The sequence below is a fragment of the Rhopalosiphum padi genome, unplaced genomic scaffold (genome assembly GCF_020882245.1).
Source record: "Rhopalosiphum padi isolate XX-2018 unplaced genomic scaffold, ASM2088224v1 scaffold1, whole genome shotgun sequence".
Classification (NCBI taxonomy): domain Eukaryota; kingdom Metazoa; phylum Arthropoda; class Insecta; order Hemiptera; family Aphididae; genus Rhopalosiphum; species Rhopalosiphum padi.
In genome coordinates, this window is record NW_026869996.1 from 1,757,079 (window position 1) to 1,783,474 (window position 26,396).

A 26,396-nucleotide genomic window follows, 5' to 3' on the forward strand; every position below is an offset into this window, starting at 1 on the left:
CCCATAATAAATTATTAAAAACCAGAAATTTCCTTAAAATGTATTAAAAAAACCATTAATTCGTCAAAAAACCCCATAATAATTGATTTAAATCTATGAAATTAAATTAAATTTAACATTTTTCCTTAACAACCCCCAATAATAACCGATTTAAAACCATCAAATACATTAAATTTAACATTTTTCCTTAACAACCCCCAATAATAAACGATTTAAAACCAGAAATTTCCTTAAAATGTATTAAAAAAACCATAAATTCATCAAAAAAAACCCATAATAATTGATTTAAATCCATCAATTAAATTAAATTTAACATTTTTCCTTAACAACCCCCAATAATAACCGATTTAAAACCATCAAATAAATTAAATTTAACATTTTTCCTTAACAAACCCCCATAATAAATTATTAAAAACCAGAAATTTCCTTAAAATGTATTAAAAAAACCATTAATTCGTCAAAAAACCCCATAATAATTGATTTAAATCTATGAAATAAATTAAATTTAACATTTTTCCTTAACAACCCCCAATAATAACCGATTTAAAACCATTAAATTTAACATTTTTCCTTAACAACCCCCAATAATAAACGATTTAAAACCAGAAATTTCCTTAAAATGTATTAAAAAAACCATTAATTCATCAAAAAAACCCATAATAATTGATTTAAATCCATCAATTAAATTAAATTTAACATTTTTCCTTAACAACCCCCCATAATAAATGATTAAAAACCAGAAATTTCCTTAAAATGTATTAAAAAAACCATTAATTCATCAAAAAACCCCATAATAATTGATTTAAATCCATCAAATAAATTAAATTTAACATTTTTCCTTAACAACCCCCAATAATAAAGATTTAAAACCATCAAATACATTAAATTTAACATTTTTCCTTAACAAAACCCCATCATAAATGATTAAAAACCAGAAATTTCCTTAATATGTATTAAAAAAACCATTAATTCATCAAAAAAAAACCCAAATAATTGATTTAAATCCATCAAATAAATTAAATTTAACATTTTTCCTTAACAACCCCCAATAATAAACGATTTAAAACCAGAAATTTCCTTAAAATGTATTAAAAAAACCATTAATTCATCAAAAAAACCCATAATAATTTATTTAAAGCCATCAATTAAATTAAATTTAACATTTTTCCTTAACAACCCCCCATAATAAATGATTAAAAACCAGAAATTTCCTTAATATGTATTAAAAAAACCATTAATTCATCAAAAAAAACCCATAATAATTGATTTAAATCCATCAATTAAATTAAATTTAACATTTTTCCTTAACAACCCCCCATAATAAATTATTAAAAACCAGAAATTTCCTTAAAATGTATTAAAAAAACCATTAATTCGTCAAAAAACCCCATAATAATTGATTTAAATCTATGAAATAAATTAAATTTAACATTTTTCCTTAACAACCCCCAATAATAACCGATTTAAAACCATCAAATACATTAAATTTAACATTTTTCCTTAACAACCCCCAATAATAAACGATTTAAAACCAGAAATTTCCTTAAAATGTATTAAAAAAACCATTAATTCATCAAAAAAACCCATAATAATTGATTTAAATCCATCAATTAAATTAAATTTAACATTTTTCCTTAACAACCCCCCATAATAAATGATTAAAAACCAGAAATTTCCTTAAAATGTATTAAAAAAACCATTAATTCATCAAAAAACCCCATAATAATTGATTTAAATCCATCAAATAAATTAAATTTAACATTTTTCCTTAACAACCCCCAATAATAAAGATTTAAAACCATCAAATACATTAAATTTAACATTTTTCCTTAACAAAACCCCATCATAAATGATTAAAAACCAGAAATTTCCTTAATATGTATTAAAAAAACCATTAATTCATCAAAAAAACCCAAATAATTGATTTAAATCCATCAAATAAATTAAATTTAACATTTTTCCTTAACAACCCCCAATAATAAACGATTTAAAACCAGAAATTTCCTTAAAATGTATTAAAAAAACCATTAATTCATCAAAAAAACCCATAATAATTTATTTAAAGCCATCAATTAAATTAAATTTAACATTTTTCCTTAACAACCCCCCATAATAAATGATTAAAAACCAGAAATTTCCTTAATATGTATTAAAAAAACCATTAATTCATCAAAAAAACCCATAATAATTGATTTAAATCCATCAATTAAATTAAATTTAACATTTTTCCTTAACAACCCCCCATAATAAATTATTAAAAACCAGAAATTTCCTTAAAATGTATTAAAAAAACCATTAATTCGTCAAAAAACCCCATAATAATTGATTTAAATCTATGAAATAAATTAAATTTAACATTTTTCCTTAACAACCCCCAATAATAACCGATTTAAAACCATCAAATACATTAAATTTAACATTTTTCCTTAACAACCCCCAATAATAAACGATTTAAAACCAGAAATTTCCTTAAAATGTATTAAAAAAACCATTAATTCATCAAAAAAACCCATAATAATTGATTTAAATCCATCAATTAAATTAAATTTAACATTTTTCCTTAACAACCCCCAATAATAACCGATTTAAAACCATCAAATAAATTAAATTTAACATTTTTCCTTAACAAACCCCCATAATAAATTATTAAAAACCAGAAATTTCCTTAAAATGTATTAAAAAAACCATTAATTCGTCAAAAAACCCCATAATAATTGATTTAAATGTATGAAATAAATTAAATTTAACATTTTTCCTTAACAACCCCCCATAATAAATGATTAAAAACCAGAAATTTCCTTAAAATGTATTAAAAAAACCATTAATTCATCAAAAAACCCCATAATAATTGATTTAAATCCATCAAATAAATTAAATTTAACATTTATCCTTAACAAACCCCCATAATAAATGATTAAAAACCAGAAATTTCCTTAAAATGTATTAAAAAAACGATTAATTCGTCAAAAAACCCCATAATAATTGATTTATATCCATCAAATAAATTAAATTTAACATTTTTCCTTAACAACTCCCAATAATAAAGATTTAAAACCATCAAATACATTAAATTTAACATTTTTCCTTAACAAAACCCCATCATAAATGATTAAAAACCAGAAATTTCCTTAATATGTATTAAAAAAACCATTAATTCATCAAAAAAACCCAAATAATTGATTTAAATCCATCAAATAAATTAAATTTAACATTTTTCCTTAACAACCCCCAATAATAACCGATTTAAAACCATCAAATACATTAAATTTAACATTTTTCCTTAACAACCCCCAATAATAAACGATTTAAAACCATCAAATACATTAAATTTAACATTTTTCCTTAACAACCCCCCCATAATATCTGATTAAAAACCAGAAATTTCCTTAAAATTTATTAAAAAAACCATTAATTCATCAAAAAACCCCATAATAATTGATTTATATCCATCAAATAAATTAAATTTAACATTTTTCCTTAACAACCCCCCAATAATAACCGATTTAAAACCATCAAATACATTAAATTTAACATTTTTCCTTAACAACCCCCAATAATAAACGATTTAAAACCAGAAATTTCCTTAAAATGTATTAAAAAAACCATTAATTCATCAAAAAAACCCATAATAATTGATTTAAATCCATCAATTAAATTAAATTTAACATTTTTCCTTAACAACCCCCAATAATAACCGATTTAAAACCATCAAATAAATTAAATTTAACATTTTTCCTTAACAAACCCCCATAATAAATTATTAAAAACCAGAAATTTCCTTAAAATGTATTAAAAAAACCATTAATTCGTCAAAAAACCCCATAATAATTGATTTAAATCTATGAAATAAATTAAATTTAACATTTTTCCTTAACAACCCCCCATAATAAATGATTAAAAACCAGAAATTTCCTTAAAATGTATTAAAAAAACCATTAATTCATCAAAAAACCCCATAATAATTGATTTAAATCCATCAAATAAATTAAATTTAACATTTTTCCTTAACAAACCCCCATAATAAATGATTAAAAACCAGAAATTTCCTTAAAATGTATTAAAAAAACCATTAATTCGTCAAAAAAACCCCATAATAATTGATTTATATCCATCAAATAAATTAAATTTAACATTTTTCCTTAACAACCCCCAATAATAACCGATTTAAAACGATCAAATACATTAAATTTAACATTTTTCCTTAACAACCCCCAATAATAAACGATTTAAAACCATCAAATACATTAAATTTAACATTTTTCCTTAACAAACCCCCATAATAAATGATTAAAAACCAGAAATTTCCTTAAAATGTATTAAAAAAACCATTAATTCATCAAAAAACCCCATAATAATTGATTTAAATCCATCAAATAAATTAAATTTAACATTTTTCCTTAACAACCCCCAATAATAAAGATTTAAAACCATCAAATACATTAAATTTAACATTTTTCCTTAACAACCCCCCATAATAAATGATTAAAAACCAGAAATTTCCTTTAAATGTATTAAAAAAACCATTAATTCATCAAAAAACCGCATAATAATTGATTTAAATCCATCAAATAAATTAAATTTAACATTTTTCCTTAACAACTCTCCATAATAAATGATTAAAAACCAGAAATTTCCTTAAAATGTATTAAAAAAACCATAAATTCATCAAAAAACCCCATAATGATTGATTTAAATCCGTCAAATAAATTAAATTTAACATTTTTCCTTAACAACCCCCAATAATAAACGATTTATAACCATCAAATAAATTAAATTTAACATTTTTCCTTAACAACCCCCAATAATAAAGATTTAAAACCATCAAATACATTAAATTTAACATTTTTCCTTAACAAACCCCCATAATAAATGATTAAAAACCAGAAATTTCCTTAATATGTATTAAAAAAACCATTAATTCATCAAAAAAAACCCATAATAATTGATTTAAATCCATCAAATAAATTAAATTTAACATTTTTCCTTAACAACCCCCAATAATAAACGATTTAAAACCAGAAATTTCCTTAAAATGTATTAAAAAAACCATTAATTCGTCAAAAAACCCCATAATAATTGATTTAAATCCATCAAATAAATTAAATTTAACATTTTTCCATAACAACCCCCATAATAAATGATTAAAAACCAGAAATTTCCTTAAAATGTATTAAAAAAAACCATTAATTCATCAAAAAACCCCATAATAATTGATTTATATCCATCACATAAATTAAATTTAATGTTTTTCCTTAACAACCCCCCAATAAAAAACTATTTTAAACCATCAAATACATTAAATTTAACATTTTTCCTTAACAAACCCCCATAATAAATGATTATAAACCAGAAATTTCCTTAAAATGTATTAAAAAAAACCATTAATTCATCAAAAAACCCCATAATAATTGATTTAAATCCATCAATTATATTAAATTTAACATTTTTTCTCAACAAACCCCCATAATAAATTATTAAAAACCAGAAATTTCCTTAATATGTATTAAAAAACCATTAATTCATCAAAAAACCCCATAAAAACCGCTTTAAATTCATTAAATAAATTAAATTTAACATTTTTCCTTAACAACCCCCCATAACAAATGATTAAAAACCAGAAATTTCCTTAAAATGTATTAAAAAAACCATTAATTCATCAAAAAAACCCATAATAATTGATTTAAATCCATCAATTAAATTAAATTTAACATTTTTCCTTAACAACCCCCCATAATAAATGATTAAAAACCAGAAATTTCCTTAAAATGTATTAAAAAAACCATTAATTCATCAAAAAACCCCATAATAATTGATTTAAATCCATCAAATAAATTAAATTTAACATTTTTCCTTAACAAACCCCCATAATAAATGATTAAAAACCAGAAATTTCCTTAAAATGTATTAAAAAAACCATTAATTCATCAAAAAACCCCATAATAATTGATTTAAATCCATCAAATAAATTAAATTTAACATTTTTCCTTAACAAACCCCAATAATAAAGATTTAAAACCATCAAATACATTAAATTTAACATTTTTCCTTAACAAAACCCCATCATAAATGATTAAAAACCAGAAATTTCCTTAATATGTATTAAAAAAACCATTAATTCATCAAAAAAAACCCAAATAATTGATTTAAATCCATCAAATAAATTAAATTTAACATTTTTCCTTAACAACCCCCAATAATAAACGATTTAAAACCAGAAATTTCCTTAAAATGTATTAAAAAAACCATTAATTCATCAAAAAAAACCCATAATAATTTATTTAAAGCCATCAATTTAATTAAATTTAACATTTTTCCTTAACAACCCCCCATAATAAATGATTAAAAACCAGAAATTTCCTTAATATGTATTAAAAAAACCATTAATTCATCAAAAAAACCCATAATAATTGATTTAAATCCATCAATTAAATTAAATTTAACATTTTTCCTTAACAACCCCCCATAATAAATGATTAAAAACCAGAAATTTCCTTAAAATGTATTAAAAAAACCATTAATTCATCAAAAAACCCCAAAATAATTGATTTAAATCCATCAAATAAATTAAATTTAACATTTTTCCTTAACAAACCCCCATAATAAATGATTAAAAACCAGAAATTTCCTTAAAATGTATTAAAAAAACCATTAATTCATCAAAAAAACCCCATAATAATTGATTTAAATCCATCAAATAAATTAAATTTAACATTTTTCCTTAACAACCCCCAATAATAAAGATTTAAAACCATCAAATACATTAAATTTAACATTTTTCCTTAACAACCCCCCATAATATATGATTAAAAACCAAAAATTTCCTTAAAATTTATTAAAAAAACCATTAATTCATCAAAAAACCCCATAATAGATGATTTATATCCATCAAATAAATTAAATTTAACATTTTTCCTTAACAACCCCCAATAATAACCGATTTAAAACCATCAAATACATTAAATTTAACATTTTTCCTTAACAACCCCCAATAATAAACGATTTAAAACCAGAAATTTCCTTAAAATGTATTAAAAAAACCATTAATTCATCAAAAAAACCCATAATAATTGATTTAAATCCATCAATTAAATTAAATTTAACATTTTTCCTTAACAACCCCCCATAATAAATGATTAAAAACCAGAAATTTCCTTAAAATGTATTAAAAAAACCATTAATTCATCAAAAAACCCCATAATAATTGATTTAAATCCGTCAAATAAATTAAATTTAACATTTTTCCTTAACAACCCCCAATAATAAACGATTTAAAACCATCAAATAAATTAAATTTAACATTTTACCTTAACAACCCCCAATAATAAACGATTTAAATCCATCAAATAAATTAAATTTAACATTTTTCCTTAACAAACCCCCATAATAAATTATTAAAAACCAGAAATTTCCTTAAAATGTATTAAAAAACCATCAATTCATCAAAAAACCCCATAAAAACCGCTTTAAATCCATCAATTAAATTAAATTTAACATTTTTCCTTAACAAACCCCCATAATAAATGATTAAAAACCAGAAATTTCCTTAATATGTATTAAAAAACCATTAATTCATCAAAAAACCCCATAAAAACCGCTTTAAATTCATTAAATAAATTAAATTTAACATTTTTCATTAACAACCCCCAATAATAACCGATTTAAAAACCATCAAATACGTTAAATTTAACATTTTTCCTTAACAAAACCCCATCATAAATGATTAAAAACCAGAAATTTCCTTAATATGTATTAAAAAAACCATTAATTCATCAAAAAAAACCCAAATAATTGATTTAAATCCATCAAATAAATTAAATTTAACATTTTTCCTTAACAACCCCCAATAATAAACGATTTAAAATCAGAAATTTCCTTAAAATGTATTAAAAAAACCATTAATTCATCAAAAAAACCCATAATAATTTATTTAAAGCCATCAATTAAATTAAATTTAACATTTTTCCTTAACAACCCCCCATAATAAATGATTAAAAACCAGAAATTTCCTTAATATGTATTAAAAAAACCATTAATTCATCAAAAAAACCCATAATAATTGATTTAAATCCATCAATTAAATTAAATTTAACATTTTTCCTTAACAACCCCCCATAATAAATGATTAAAAACCAGAAATTTCCTTAAAATGTATTAAAAAAACCATTAATTCATCAAAAAACCCCATAATAATTGATTTAAATCCATCAAATAAATTAAATTTAACATTTTTCCTTAACAAACCCCCATAATAAATGATTAAAAACCAGAAATTTCCTTAAAATGTATTAAAAAAACCATTAATTCATCAAAAAAAACCCATAATAATTGATTTAAATCCATCAATTAAATTAAATTTAACATTTTTCCTTAACAACCCCCAATAATAAACGATTTAAATCCATCAAATAAATTAAATTTAACATTTTTCCTTAACAAACCCCCATAATAAATGATTAAAAACCAGAAATTTCCTTAAAATGTATTCAAAAAACCATTAATTCATCAAAAAACCCCATAATAATTGATTTAAATCCATCAAATAAATTAAATTTAACATTTTTCCTTAACAACCCCCAATAATAAAGATTTAAAACCATCAAATACATTAAATTTAACATTTTTCCTTAACAACCTCCCATAATATATGATTAAAAACCAAAAATTTCCTTAAAATTTATTAAAAAAACCATTAATTCATCAAAAAACCCCATAATAATTGATTAATATCCATCAAATAAATTAAATTTAACATTTTTCCTTAACAACCCCCAATAATAACCGATTTAAAACCATCAAATACATTAAATTTAACATTTTTCCTTAACAACCCCCAATAATAAACGATTAAAAACCAGAAATTTCCTTAAAATGTATTAAAAAAACCATTAATTCATCAAAAAAACCCATAATAATTGATTTAAATCCATCAATTAAATTAAATTTAACATTTTTCCTTAACAACCCCCCATAATAAATGATTAAAAACCAGAAATTTCCTTAAAATGTATTAAAAAAACCATTAATTCATCAAAAAACCCCATAATAATTGATTTAAATCCGTCAAATAAATTAAATTTAACATTTTTCCTTAACAACCCCCAATAATAAACGATTTAAAACCATCAAATAAATTAAATTTAACATTTTTCCTTAACAACCCCCAATAATAAACGATTTAAAACCATCAAATAAATTAAATTTAACATTTTTTCTCAACAAACCCCCATAATAAATGATTAAAAACCAGAAATTTCCTTAATATGTATTAAAAAACCATTAATTCATCAAAAAACCCCATAAAAACCGCTTTAAATTCATTAAATAAATTAAATTTAACATTTTTCATTAACAACCCCCAATAATAACCGATTTAAAACCATCAAATACATTAAATTTAACATTTTTCCTTAACAAAACCCCATCATAAATGATTAAAAACCAGAAATTTCCTTAATATGTATTAAAAAAACCATTAATTCATCAAAAAAACCCAAATAATTGATTTAAATCCATCAAATAAATTAAATTTAACATTTTTCCTTAACAACCCCCAATAATAAACGATTAAAAACCAGAAATTTCCTTAATATGTATTAAAAAAACCATTAATTCATCAAAAAAAACCCAAATAATTGATTTAAATCCATCAAATAAATTAAATTTAACATTTTTCCTTAACAACCCCCCATAATAAATGATTTAAAACCAGAAATTTCCTTAATATGTATTAAAAAAACCATTAATTCATCAAAAAAACCCATAATAATTGATTTAAATCCATCAATTAAATTAAATTTAACATTTTTCCTTAACAACCCCCCATAATAAATGATTAAAAACCAGAAATTTCCTTAAAATGTATTAAAAAAACCATTAATTCATCAAAAAACCCCATAATAATTGATTTAAATCCATCAAATAAATTAAATTTAACATTTTTCCTTAACAAACCCCCATAATAAATGATTAAAAACCAGAAATTTCCTTAAAATGTATTAAAAAAACCATTAATTCATCAAAAAACCCCATAATAATTGATTTAAATCCATCAAATAAATTAAATTTAACATTTTTCCTTAACAACCCCCAATAATAAAGATTTAAAACCATCAAATACATTAAATTTAACATTTTTCCTTAACAACCCCCCATAATATATGATTAAAAACCAAAAATTTCCTTAAAATTTATTAAAAAAACCATTAATTCATCAAAAAACCCCATAATAATTGATTTATATCCATCAAATAAATTAAATTTAACATTTTTCCTTAACAACCCCCAATAATAACCGATTTAAAACCATCAAATACATTAAATTTAACATTTTTCCTTAACATCCCCCAATAATAAACGATTTAAAACCAGAAATTTCCTTAAAATGTATTAAAAAAACCATTAATTCATCAAAAAACCCCATAATAATTGATTTAAATCCGTCAAATAAATTAAATTTAACATTTTTCCTTAACAACCCCCAATAATAAACGATTTAAAACCATCAAATAAATTAAATTTAACATTTTTCCTTAACAACCCCCAATAATAAACGATTTAAAACCATCAAATAAATTAAATTTAACATTTTTTCTCAACAAACCCCCATAATAAATTATTAAAAACCAGAAATTTCCTTAACATGTATTAAAAAACCATTTATTCATCAAAAAACTCCATAAAAACCGCTTTAAATCCATCAAATAAATTAAATTTAACATTTTTCCTTAACAAACCCCCATAATAAATTATTAAAAACCAGAAATTTCCTTAAAATGTATTAAAAAACCATTAATTCATCAAAAAACCCCATAAAAACCGCTTTAAATCCATCAATTAAATTAAATTTAACATTTTTCCTTAACAAACCCCCATAATAAATGATTAAAAACCAGAAATTTCCTTAATATGTATTAAAAAACCATTAATTCATCAAAAAACCCCATAAAAACCGCTTTAAATTCATTAAATAAATTAAATTTAACATTTTTCCTTAACAACCCCCAATAATAACCGATTTAAAACCATCAAATACATTAAATTTAACATTTTTCCTTAACAACCCCCAATAATAAACGATTTAAAACCAGAAATTTCCTTAAAATGTATTAAAAAAACCATTAATTCATCAAAAAAACCCATAATAATTGATTTATATCCATCAATTAAATTAAATTTAACATTTTTCCTTAACAACCCCCAATAATAAACGATTTAAAACCAGAAATTTCCTTAAAATGTATTAAAAAAACCATTAATTCATCAAAAAAACCCATAATAATTGATTTAAATCCATCAATTAAATTAAATTTAACATTTTTCCTTAACAACCCCCCATAATAAATGATTAAAAACCAGAAATTTCATTAAAATGTATTAAAAAAACCATTAATTCGTCAAAAAACCCCATAATAATTGATTTAAATCCATCAATTATATTAAATTTAACATTTTTCCTTAACAACCCCCCATAATAAATGATTAAAAACCAGAAATTTCCTAAAAATGTATTAAAAATACCATAAATTCATCAAAAAACCCCATAAAAAACCGCTTTAAATCCATCAAATAAATTAAATTAAACATTTTTCCTTAACAACCCCCAATAATAAAGATTTAAAACCATTGAATACATTAAATTTAACATTTTTCCTTAACTACCCCCAATAATAACCGATATAAATCCATCAAATTAATTAAATTTAACATTTTTCCTTAACAACCCCCAATAATAAACTATTTAAAACCATCAAATACATTAAATTTAACATTTTTCCTTAACAACCCCCCATAATAAATGATTAAAAACCAGAAATTTCCTAAAAATATATTAAAAATACCATTAATTCATCAAAAAACCCCATAAAAACCGCTTTAAATCCATCAAATAAATTAAATTTAACATTTTTCCTTAACAACCCCCAATAATAAAGATTTAAAACCATTGAATACATTAAATTTAACATTTTTCCTTAACTACCCCCAATAATAACCGATATAAATCCATCAAATTAATTAAATTTAACATTTTTCCTTAACAACCCCCAATAATAAACTATTTAAAACCATCAAATACATTAAATTTAACATTTTTCCTTAACAACCCCCCATAATAAATGATTAAAAACCAGAAATTTCCTTAAAATGTATTAAAAAAACCATTAATTCATCAAAAAACCCCATAATAATTGATTTAAATCCATCAAATAAATTAAATTTAACATTTTTCCTTAACAAACCCCCATAATAAATTATTAAAAACCAGAAATTTCCTTAAAATGTATTAAAAAAAACCATTAATTCATCAAAAAAAACCCATAATAATTGATTTAAATCTTTGAAATAAATTAAATTTAACATTTTTCCTTAACAACCCCCCATAATAAATGATTAAAAACCAGAAATTTCCTTAAAATTTATTAAAAAAAACCATTAATTCATCAAAAAACCCCATAATAATTGATTTAAATCCATCAAATAAATTAAATTTAACATTTTTCCTTAACAAACCCCCATAATAAATTATTAAAAACCAGAAATTTCCTTAAAATGTATTAAAAAAACCATTAATTCATCAAAAAACCCCTATAATAATTGATTTAAATCCATCAATTATATTAAATTTAACATTTATCGTTAACAACCCCCCATAATAAATGATTAAAAACCAGAAATTTCCTAAAAATGTATTAAAAATACCATTAATTCATCAAAAAACCCCATAAAAACCGCTTTAAATCCATCAAATAAATTAAATTTAACATTTTTCCTTAACAACCCCCAATAATAAAGATTTAAAACCATTGAATACATTAAATTTAACATTTTTCCTTAACTACCCCCAATAATAACCGATATAAATCCATCAAATTAATTAAATTTAACATTTTTCCTTAACAACCCCCAATAATAAACTATTTAAAACCATCAAATACATTAAATTTAACATTTTTCCTTAACAACCCCCCATAATAAATGATTAAAAACCAGAAATTTCCTAAAAATGTATTAAAAATACCATTAATTCATCAAAAAACCCCATAAAAACCGCTTTAAATCCATCAAATAAATTAAATTTAACATTTTTCCTTAACAACCCCCAATAATAAAGATTTAAAACCATTGAATACATTAAATTTAACATTTTTCCTTAACTACCCCCAATAATAACCGATATAAATCCATCAAATTAATTAAATTTAACATTTTTCCTTAACAACCCCCAATAATAAACTATTTAAAACCATCAAATAAATTAAATTTAACATTTTTCCTTAACAACCCCCAATAATAAACGATTTAAAACCATCAAATAAATTAAATTTATCATTTTTCCTTAACAAACCCCCATCATAAATTCTTAAAAACCAGAAATTTCCTTAAAATGTATTAAAAAAAACATAAATTCATCAAAAAACCCCATAATAATTGATTTAAATCCGTCAAATAAATTAAATTTAACATTTTTCCTTAACAACCCCCAATAATAAAGATTTAAAACCATTGAATACATTAAATTTAACATTTTTCCTTAACTACCCCCAATAATAACCGATATAAATCCATCAAATTAATTAAATTTAACATTTTTCCTTAACAACCCCCAATAATAAACTATTTAAAACCATCAAATAAATTAAATTTAACATTTTTCCTTAACAACCCCCAATAATAAACGATTTAAAACCATCAAATAAATTAAATTTATCATTTTTCCTTAACAAACCCCCATCATAAATTCTTAAAAACCAGAAATTTCCTTAAAATGTATTAAAAAAAACATAAATTCATCAAAAAACCCCATAATAATTGATTTAAATCCGTCAAATAAATTAAATTTAACATTTTTCCTTAACAACCCCAATAATAAACGATTTAAAACCATCAAATAAATTAAATTTAACATTTTTCCTTAACAACCCCCCATAATAAATGATTAAAAACCAGAAATTTCCTTAAAATGTATTAAAAAAACCATTAATTCATCAAAAAACCCCATAATAATTGATTTAAATCCATCAAATAAATTAAATTTAACATTTTTCCTTAACAAACCCCCATAATAAATTCTTAAAAACCAGAAATTTCCTTAAAATGTATTAAAAAAAACATAAATTCATCAAAAAACCCCATAATAATTGATTTAAATCCGTCAAATAAATTAAATTTAACATTTTTCCTTAACAACCCCAATAATAAACGATTTAAAACCATCAAATAAATTAAATTTAACATTTTTCCTTAACAACCCCCAATAATAAACGATTTAAAACCATCAAATAAATTAAATTTATCATTTTTCCTTAACAAACCCCCATCATAAATGTTTAAAAACCAGAATTTTCTTTAATATGTATTAAAAAAAACCATTAATTCATCAAAAAAACCCATAATAATTGATTTAAATCCATCAAATAAATTAAATTTAACATTTTTCCTTAACAACCCCCAATAATAACCGATTTAAAACCATCAAATACATTAAATTTAACATTTTTTCTTAACAAACCCCCATAATAAATGATTATAAACCAGAAATTTCCTTAAAATGTATTAAAAAAACCATTAATTCATCAAAAAACCCCATAATAATTGATTTAAATCCATCAATTATATTCAATTTAACATTTTTCCTTAACAACCCCCCATAATAAATGATTAAAAACCAGAAATTTCGTAAAAATGTATTAAAAATACCATTAATTCATCAAAAAACCCCATAAAAACCGCTTTAAATCCATCAAATAAATTAAATTTAACATTTTTCCTTAACAACCCCCAATAATAAAGATTTAAAACCATTGAATACATTAAATTTAACATTTTTCCTTAACTACCCCCAATAATAACCGATATAAATCCATCAAATTAATTAAATTTAACATTTTTCCTTAACAACCCCCAATAATAAACTATTTAAAACCATCAAATACATTAAATTTAACATTTTTTCTTAACAACCCCCCATAATAAATGATTAAAAACCAGAAATTTCCTTAACATGTATTAAAAAACCATTTATTCATCAAAAAACTCCATAAAAACCGCTTTAAATCCATCAAATAAATTAAATTTAACATTTTTCCTTAACAACCCCCAATAATAAACGATTTAAAACCAGAAATTTCCTTAAAATGTATTAAAAAAACCATTAATTCATCAAAAAAACCCATAATAATTGATTTAAATCCATCAATTAAATTAAATTTAACATTTTTCCTTAACAACCCCCCATAATAAATGATTAAAAACCAGAAATTTCATTAAAATGTATTAAAAAAACCATTAATTCGTCAAAAAACCCCATAATAATTGATTTAAATCCATCAATTATATTAAATTTAACATTTTTCCTTAACAACCCCCCATAATAAATGATTAAAAACCAGAAATTTCCTAAAAATGTATTAAAAATACCATAAATTCATCAAAAAACCCCATAAAAACCGCTTTAAATCCATCAAATAAATTAAATTTAACATTTTTCCTTAACAACCCCCAATAATAAAGATTTAAAACCATTGAATACATTAAATTTACCATTTTTCCTTAACTACCCCCAATAATAACCGATATAAATCCATCAAATTAATTAAATTTAACATTTTTCCTTAACAACCCCCAATAATAAACTATTTAAAACCATCAAATACATTAAATTTAACATTTTTCCTTAACAACCCCCCATAATAAATGATTAAAAACCAGAAATTTCCTAAAAATGTATTAAAAATACCATTAATTCATCAAAAAACCCCATAAAAACCGCTTTAAATCCATCAAATAAATTAAATTTAACATTTTTCCTTAACAACCCCCAATAATAAAGATTTTTTTTTTTTTTTTTTTTTTTTTTTTTTTTATAGCTTTTAGTATGTAACTATAATAGCTCAACAATTATTAAGTAAAACAAGTAATAGCTATGACAAAAATATAGTAAAACAATATATGGTAGTTAAAAAGAAAGAAGTAACAAATTATAGTATCTAATTAAATAATGATATGCGTAGATACCACCTTATATTACAAAGCCAGCTTCCAATAAAAAATGTATTATTTTTTTTATAACTGTTTCGACTTGGGTGTTGAGTATAGAAGGGAGAGTGGGAGGAATGTTTAAGAGCTTAATATAATTAATCAAGGATGTACGCTTAGAATACAATGACGGACAGTCAAATAGTAAATGAGAGATGTCACAGATGCTTTCGGTTATGTGTAGTGTACAGAGGGGAGAGTCATTTAGGCCAAGTTTGTATGCATGATCTGGAAGAAGTGAGTGGCCCACGCGGAGTCGGTTAAAACGGACAATGATAGACCGTGGTAGGTCTAAGTTGTAGAACCAAGTTTTTTTATTAGTGATACTGGGGACAATTGATTTATACCTAGAAGCAAAGTGAGCAGGCAGGTTATTCCAGTGATTGGACCAGAGGCTGATAATATGACGACGCAATAAAGGGGAAAAATCGGTCCAAGGCAATTGCGCAAGAGGAGGAAGGATAGTATAGGATGCAGCTTTGGCGAGCCCGTCAGCCGTTTCGTTCCCATGTATGCCGATGTGGCTAGGGATCCATAAAAATTGAATATGATGATTGGACTGCTCGAGAGTGTATATATATGATTTAATTAGAAAAACAAGAGGGGATAATTTAGAATTAAATGGATTAGATGTAAGAGATTGTAAGCAGGACATGGAATCAGAAGCAATTAAGTATCTATTAGGGGCTAAATCAGAAATAAAAAGAAGAGCTTCGAGAATAGCGTAACATTCAGCAGTGAAGGAAGAGGACGAAGGGGGGAGATTGTTAGAGAAAGAAATATGAAGTTCGGGAATATAGAAGGCATAGCCGGCTGATAAAGGAGACACTGAACCATCGGTGTATATGATAGTGAAGTTGGGGTAATTAAGGTTGAGGAAATTAGAAAAAAGTTTATTAACAAAAGAAGAAGACATAGATTTAAGTTCAACGAGTGAAAAATTAGAAAAATTGTCAATTTGGACTAAAGGGGTATAAAGGAGAGAGTCAAAAGGTTGCTCATAGAGTGGAAGTTTATAAGAGTTTAAGACAAATTGGTGAAAATTGGAGAGAGAGTTTGCAGCAATTGATAGGACCGGCATTGACTTGGGTGTATAACGCCAAGTGATATATAGAGAATAGAAGGTATCGAATATAATGTGGTTGGAATGAGCTAAAGATTTTAAAATGAATTTTCCTGCGAGCCATCGGCATCTAATATTAAAAGGAGGACAGAAGGTTTCAACTTCCATCGCCGGACCAGGGGTAGACCTAACATATCCCATTATAGTTCTAAGACAAGACGATTGGAGCATATTAATTTTTTTCCAGTTGGAGTAGGCGGCCGAGCCGAAAAGAAAACAACCATAGTCCAATTTAGAACGTATGATAGAGCGATAAATGGATAGCAAGCTAGAAGGATGGGATCCCCACCAAGTATTAGATACAGTCCTGAGGAAGTTTGACCAACGGGATGTGAAGAGAGAAAGTGAAGATATGTGAGGTATCCAACGCAGTTTGGTATCAAGGGTAATGCCTAAATAGGTTACGGTTGTAGCAAAAGGAATGAGGTAATTGTCTAGGTATATGTTATGTGGATCAAAATATCTGCGCCGAGTAAAAATAACCGATTTACATTTCTCAGGAGCGATTTCCAGAGATACATTAGATAAAATGGTTTTTAGATCTTGAAGAGCAGCATTTAATCGTTCTATGGCGAGAGGTAGAGATTTATTTGAAGAAAAGATGACCATATCATCTGCGTAGATAAGGCAGTTATGGCCAGACTTTGAGAGATTTTTTGCAACGAGGCTCATGTATATATTAAATAGAAGGGGACTGAGGCAACTTCCTTGTGGGAGACCTGTGAATGTAGAACGAGAACTAGAAGAACCAAATGAAGAAGAGAAAACGAGATTCCTTTTATTGAAAAGGGAGAGTAATATATTGCCGAATTCCGGAGGGGCATTTAAAGAGATAATATAATCAACAAGAATATGTATATTAACAGAGTCAAACGCACCCCGTATGTCTATGAAAGTGGCCACAAAATATTCTTTATTATTGAAGGAATGATAGATGTTACCAATGAAAGTTGAGAGGCATTCTATGGTACCCATGCCTTTCCTAAACGCGAAAAGATTAGGAGGCAGTATGGAATTTGATTCGAGCCACCAGTCAAGTCTTGTTTTGAGCATATGCTCAAAAACTTTACATAGTGAGGAGGATAGTGCAATAGGACGGAAAGATGTATTTGAATTTGATTTAGGTATCGGAATGACTCTGTAGAAACTCCATGAAGTAGGGAACAGCTGAGTGACTAGCAAATTATTGAAAATATCAAGAAGAGAGGCTAACGCAATATCAGGAAGTTGTTTTAGCAGTGCGGGCGAAATGTTGTCGAGTCCCGGGGCAATGGATTTCCGTGAAAATATAGCAAACTTTAATTCGGAGATTGTAAATTTGTTAGAAAGAACGTGAGGATGTGACGTATGGGGGTAGTAGGGAGGACTAGTTTCTAATTCGGAGGGGGCGTAGCTCGGAGCAATTTTAGCGCAAAATGCGTCAAACCAATCATCGTTATCAGGGCGTATGGTGGGAATAACACAATTTTTAAATCTTCTAGCTGTGGCCCAAAGATATTGAATTGAACAGGAAGGGTTTAAATTGGAACAAAACTTTTTCCAGCTATTTCTTTTTTCATTTTTAAGAAGACGAGTGGTGTGTGCACAGACGTTGCGGTATTTGAGAAGATCAGATAAACTGCCAGAGCGACGAAAAATTTTAAAGTGTAAGGATCTAGTTTTGACGGCCTCCGAACAAGACGGGTTCCACCACAAGGGAGAGGATGTATGCGATTTAGGATTGGTTTTTTTAACTGGTATAGCCAAATTTGCGGCGTTTAATATAATTTCTGTAAAGTTGGAGTAAGAATTAATTAAGGCAGAGTCCTCGGCAGCCGAGGAATAATAAAGATTTAAAACCATTGAATACATTAAATTTAACATTTTTCCTTAACTACCCCCAATAATAACCGATATAAATCCATCAAATTAATTAAATTTAACATTTTTCCTTAACAACCCCCAATAATAAACTATTTAAAACCATCAAATACATTAAATTTAACATTTTTCCTTAACAACCCCCCATAATAAATGATTAAAAACCAGAAATTTCCTTAAAATGTATTAAAAAAACCATTAATTCATCAAAAAACCCCATAATAATTGATTTAAATCCATCAAATAAATTAAATTTAACATTTTTCCTTAACAAACCCCCATAATAAATTATTAAAAACCAGAAATTTCCTTAAAATGTATTAAAAAAACCATTAATTCATCAAAAAAACCCATAATAATTGATTTAAATCTTTGAAATAAATTAAATTTAACATTTTTCCTTAACAACCCCCCATAATAAATGATTAAAAACCAGAAATTTCCTTAAAATTTATTAAAAAAACCATTAATTCATCAAAAAACCCCATAATAATTGATTTAAATCCATCAAATAAATTAAATTTAACATTTTTCCTTAACAAACCCCCATAATAAATTATTAAAAACCAGAAATTTCCTTAAAATGTATTAAAAAAACCATTAATTCATCAAAAAACCCCTATAATAATTGATTTAAATCCATCAATTATATTAAATTTAACATTTTTTGTTAACAACCCCCCATAATAAATGATTAAAAACCAGAAATTTCCTAAAAATGTATTAAAAATACCATTAATTCATCAAAAAACCCCATAAAAACCGCTTTAAATCCATCAAATAAATTAAATTTAACATTTTTCCTTAACAACCCCCAATAATAAACGATTTAAAACCATTGAATACATTAAATTTAACATTTTTCCTTAACTACCCCCAATAATAACCGATATAAATCCATCAAATTAATTAAATTTAACATTTTTCCTTAACAACCCCCAATAATAAACTATTTAAAACCATCAAATACATTAAATTTAAAATTTTTCCTTAACAACCCCCCATAATAAATGATTAAAAACCAGAAATTTCCTAAAAATGTATTAAAAATACCATTAATTCATCAAAAAACCCCATAAAAACCGCTTTAAATCCATCAAATAAATTAAATTTAACATTTTTCCTTAACAACCCCCAATAATAAAGATTTAAAACCATTGAATACATTAAATTTAACATTTTTCCTTAACTACCCCCAATAATAACCGATATAAATCCATCAAATTAATTAAATTTAACATTTTTCCTTAACAACCCCCAATAATAAACTATTTAAAACCATCAAATAAATTAAATTTAACATTTTTCCTTAACAACCCCCAATAATAAACGATTTAAAACCATCAAATAAATTAAATTTATCATTTTTCCTTAACAAACCCCCATCATAAATTCTTAAAAACCAGAAATTTCCTTAAAATGTATTAAAAAAAACATAAATTCATCAAAAAACCCCATAATAATTGATTTAAATCCGTCAAATAAATTAAATTTAACATTTTTCCTTAACAACCCCAATAATAAACGATTTAAAACCATCAAATAAATTAAATTTAACATTTTTCCTTAACAACCCCCCATAATAAATGATTAAAAACCAGAAATTTCCTTAAAATGTATTAAAAAAACCATTAATTCATCAAAAAACCCCATAATAATTGATTTAAATCCATCAAATAAATTAAATTTAACATTTTTCCTTAACAAACCCCCATAATAAATTCTTAAAAACCAGAAATTTCCTTAAAATGTATTAAAAAAAACATAAATTCATCAAAAAACCCCATAATAATTGATTTAAATCCGTCAAATAAATTAAATTTAACATTTTTCCTTAACAACCCCAATAATAAACGATTTAAAACCATCAAATAAATTAAATTTAACATTTTTCCTTAACAACCCCCAATAATAAACGATTTAAAACCATCAAATAAATTAAATTTATCATTTTTCCTTAACAAACCCCCATCATAAATGTTTAAAAACCAGAATTTTCTTTAATATGTATTAAAAAAACCATTAATTCATCAAAAAAACCCATAATAATTGATTTAAATCCATCAAATAAATTAAATTTAACATTTTTCCTTAACAACCCCCAATAATAACCGATTTAAAACCATCAAATACATTAAATTTAACATTTTTTCTTAACAAACCCCCATAATAAATGATTATAAACCAGAAATTTCCTTAAAATGTATTAAAAAAACCATTAATTCATCAAAAAAACCCCATAATAATTGATTTAAATCCATCAATTATATTCAATTTAACATTTTTCCTTAACAACCCCCCATAATAAATGATTAAAAACCAGAAATTTCGTAAAAATGTATTAAAAATACCATTAATTCATCAAAAAACCCCATAAAAACCGCTTTAAATCCATCAAATAAATTAAATTTAACATTTTTCCTTAACAACCCCCAATAATAAAGATTTAAAACCATTGAATACATTAAATTTAACATTTTTCCTTAACTACCCCCAATAATAACCGATATAAATCCATCAAATTAATTAAATTTAACATTTTTCCTTAACAACCCCCAATAATAAACTATTTAAAACCATCAAATACATTAAATTTAACATTTTTTCTTAACAACCCCCCATAATAAATGATTAAAAACCAGAAATTTCCTTAACATGTATTAAAAAACCATTTATTCATCAAAAAACTCCATAAAAACCGCTTTAAATCCATCAAATAAATTAAATTTAACATTTTTCCTTAACAACCCCCAATAATAAACGATTTAAAACCAGAAATTTCCTTAAAATGTATTAAAAAAACCATTAATTCATCAAAAAAAACCCATAATAATTGATTTAAATCCATCAATTAAATTAAATTTAACATTTTTCCTTAACAACCCCCCATAATAAATGATTAAAAACCAGAAATTTCATTAAAATGTATTAAAAAAACCATTAATTCGTCAAAAAACCCCATAATAATTGATTTAAATCCATCAATTATATTAAATTTAACATTTTTCCTTAACAACCCCCCATAATAAATGATTAAAAACCAGAAATTTCCTAAAAATGTATTAAAAATACCATAAATTCATCAAAAAAACCCCATAAAAACCGCTTTAAATCCATCAAATAAATTAAATTTAACATTTTTCCTTAACAACCCCCAATAATAAAGATTTAAAACCATTGAATACATTAAATTTACCATTTTTCCTTAACTACCCCCAATAATAACCGATATAAATCCATCAAATTAATTAAATTTAACATTTTTCCTTAACAACCCCCAATAATAAACTATTTAAAACCATCAAATACATTAAATTTAACATTTTTCCTTAACAACCCCCCATAATAAATGATTAAAAACCAGAAATTTCCTAAAAATGTATTAAAAATACCATTAATTCATCAAAAAACCCCATAAAAACCGCTTTAAATCCATCAAATAAATTAAATTTAACATTTTTCCTTAACAACCCCCAATAATAAAGATTTTTTTTTTTTTTTTTTTTTTTTTTTTTTTTTATAGCTTTTAGTATGTAACTATAATAGCTCAACAATTATTAAGTAAAACAAGTAATAGCTATGACAAAAATATAGTAAAACAATATATGGTAGTTAAAAAGAAAGAAGTAACAAATTATAGTATCTAATTAAATAATGATATGCGTAGATACCACCTTATATTACAAAGCCAGCTTCCAATAAAAAATGTATTATTTTTTTTATAACTGTTTCGACTTGGGTGTTGAGTATAGAAGGGAGAGTGGGAGGAATGTTTAAGAGCTTAATATAATTAATCAAGGATGTACGCTTAGAATACAATGACGGACAGTCAAATAGTAAATGAGAGATGTCACAGATGCTTTCGGTTATGTGTAGTGTACAGAGGGGAGAGTCATTTAGGCCAAGTTTGTATGCATGATCTGGAAGAAGTGAGTGGCCCACGCGGAGTCGGTTAAAACGGACAATGATAGACCGTGGTAGGTCTAAGTTGTAGAACCAAGTTTTTTTATTAGTGATACTGGGGACAATTGATTTATACCTAGAAGCAAAGTGAGCAGGCAGGTTATTCCAGTGATTGGACCAGAGGCTGATAATATGACGACGCAATAAAGGGGAAAAATCGGTCCAAGGCAATTGCGCAAGAGGAGGAAGGATAGTATAGGATGCAGCTTTGGCGAGCCCGTCAGCCGTTTCGTTCCCATGTATGCCGATGTGGCTAGGGATCCATAAAAATTGAATATGATGATTGGACTGCTCGAGAGTGTATATATATGATTTAATTAGAAAAACAAGAGGGGATAATTTAGAATTAAATGGATTAGATGTAAGAGATTGTAAGCAGGACATGGAATCAGAAGCAATTAAGTATCTATTAGGGGCTAAATCAGAAATAAAAAGAAGAGCTTCGAGAATAGCGTAACATTCAGCAGTGAAGGAAGAGGACGAAGGGGGGAGATTGTTAGAGAAAGAAATATGAAGTTCGGGAATATAGAAGGCATAGCCGGCTGATAAAGGAGACACTGAACCATCGGTGTATATGATAGTGAAGTTGGGGTAATTAAGGTTGAGGAAATTAGAAAAAAGTTTATTAACAAAAGAAGAAGACATAGATTTAAGTTCAACGAGTGAAAAATTAGAAAAATTGTCAATTTGGACTAAAGGGGTATAAAGGAGAGAGTCAAAAGGTTGCTCATAGAGTGGAAGTTTATAAGAGTTTAAGACAAATTGGTGAAAATTGGAGAGAGAGTTTGCAGCAATTGATAGGACCGGCATTGACTTGGGTGTATAACGCCAAGTGATATATAGAGAATAGAAGGTATCGAATATAATGTGGTTGGAATGAGCTAAAGATTTTAAAATGAATTTTCCTGCGAGCCATCGGCATCTAATATTAAAAGGAGGACAGAAGGTTTCAACTTCCATCGCCGGACCAGGGGTAGACCTAACATATCCCATTATAGTTCTAAGACAAGACGATTGGAGCATATTAATTTTTTTCCAGTTGGAGTAGGCGGCCGAGCCGAAAAGAAAACAACCATAGTCCAATTTAGAACGTATGATAGAGCGATAAATGGATAGCAAGCTAGAAGGATGGGATCCCCACCAAGTATTAGATACAGTCCTGAGGAAGTTTGACCAACGGGATGTGAAGAGAGAAAGTGAAGATATGTGAGGTATCCAACGCAGTTTGGTATCAAGGGTAATGCCTAAATAGGTTACGGTTGTAGCAAAAGGAATGAGGTAATTGTCTAGGTATATGTTATGTGGATCAAAATATCTGCGCCGAGTAAAAATAACCGATTTACATTTCTCAGGAGCGATTTCCAGAGATACATTAGATAAAATGGTTTTTAGATCTTGAAGAGCAGCATTTAATCGTTCTATGGCGAGAGGTAGAGATTTATTTGAAGAAAAGATGACCATATCATCTGCGTAGATAAGGCAGTTATGGCCAGACTTTGAGAGATTTTTTGCAACGAGGCTCATGTATATATTAAATAGAAGGGGACTGAGGCAACTTCCTTGTGGGAGACCTGTGAATGTAGAACGAGAACTAGAAGAACCAAATGAAGAAGAGAAAACGAGATTCCTTTTATTGAAAAGGGAGAGTAATATATTGCCGAATTCCGGAGGGGCATTTAAAGAGATAATATAATCAACAAGAATATGTATATTAACAGAGTCAAACGCACCCCGTATGTCTATGAAAGTGGCCACAAAATATTCTTTATTATTGAAGGAATGATAGATGTTACCAATGAAAGTTGAGAGGCATTCTATGGTACCCATGCCTTTCCTAAACGCGAAAAGATTAGGAGGCAGTATGGAATTTGATTCGAGCCACCAGTCAAGTCTTGTTTTGAGCATATGCTCAAAAACTTTACATAGTGAGGAGGATAGTGCAATAGGACGGAAAGATGTATTTGAATTTGATTTAGGTATCGGAATGACTCTGTAGAAACTCCATGAAGTAGGGAACAGCTGAGTGACTAGCAAATTATTGAAAATATCAAGAAGAGAGGCTAACGCAATATCAGGAAGTTGTTTTAGCAGTGCGGGCGAAATGTTGTCGAGTCCCGGGGCAATGGATTTCCGTGAAAATATAGCAAACTTTAATTCGGAGATTGTAAATTTGTTAGAAAGAACGTGAGGATGTGACGTATGGGGGTAGTAGGGAGGACTAGTTTCTAATTCGGAGGGGGCGTAGCTCGGAGCAATTTTAGCGCAAAATGCGTCAAACCAATCATCGTTATCAGGGCGTATGGTGGGAATAACACAATTTTTAAATCTTCTAGCTGTGGCCCAAAGATATTGAATTGAACAGGAAGGGTTTAAATTGGAACAAAACTTTTTCCAGCTATTTCTTTTTTCATTTTTAAGAAGACGAGTGGTGTGTGCACAGACGTTGCGGTATTTGAGAAGATCAGATAAACTGCCAGAGCGACGAAAAATTTTAAAGTGTAAGGATCTAGTTTTGACGGCCTCCGAACAAGACGGGTTCCACCACAAGGGAGAGGATGTATGCGATTTAGGATTGGTTTTTTTAACTGGTATAGCCAAATTTGCGGCGTTTAATATAATTTCTGTAAAGTTGGAGTAAGAATTAATTAAGGCAGAGTCCTCGGCAGCCGAGGAATAATAAAGATTTAAAACCATTGAATACATTAAATTTAACATTTTTCCTTAACTACCCCCAATAATAACCGATATAAATCCATCAAATTAATTAAATTTAACATTTTTCCTTAACAACCCCCAATAATAAACTATTTAAAACCATCAAATACATTAAATTTAACATTTTTCCTTAACAACCCCCCATAATAAATGATTAAAAACCAGAAATTTCCTTAAAATGTATTAAAAAAACCATTAATTCATCAAAAAACCCCATAATAATTGATTTAAATCCATCAAATAAATTAAATTTAACATTTTTCCTTAACAAACCCCCATAATAAATTATTAAAAACCAGAAATTTCCTTAAAATGTATTAAAAAAACCATTAATTCATCAAAAAAACCCATAATAATTGATTTAAATCTTTGAAATAAATTAAATTTAACATTTTTCCTTAACAACCCCCCATAATAAATGATTAAAAACCAGAAATTTCCTTAAAATTTATTAAAAAAACCATTAATTCATCAAAAAACCCCATAATAATTGATTTAAATCCATCAAATAAATTAAATTTAACATTTTTCCTTAACAAACCCCCATAATAAATTATTAAAAACCAGAAATTTCCTTAAAATGTATTAAAAAAACCATTAATTCATCAAAAAACCCCTATAATAATTGATTTAAATCCATCAATTATATTAAATTTAACATTTTTCGTTAACAACCCCCCATAATAAATGATTAAAAACCAGA

General features: G+C 25.7%; 2 protein-coding genes across 2 annotated transcripts; both read right to left on the minus strand.

Moving 5' to 3' along the window:
- Window positions 1-16,015: 16,015 nt before the first annotated feature.
- LOC132931167 (uncharacterized) lies at window positions 16,016-18,034 on the minus strand. The gene has a single exon (XM_060997290.1). It carries the CDS (start codon window positions 17,825-17,827, stop codon window positions 16,016-16,018), a length of 1,812 nt encoding a protein of 603 aa, XP_060853273.1. The 5' UTR covers window positions 17,828-18,034.
- A 4,656-nt stretch (window positions 18,035-22,690) lies between these two features.
- Window positions 22,691-24,709, minus strand: LOC132931168 (uncharacterized). Its single transcript, XM_060997291.1, has one exon. The coding sequence runs from the start codon at window positions 24,500-24,502 to the stop codon at window positions 22,691-22,693; it is 1,812 nt and encodes a 603-aa protein (XP_060853274.1). The 5' UTR covers window positions 24,503-24,709.
- Between the last annotated feature and the right edge of the window lie 1,687 nt (window positions 24,710-26,396).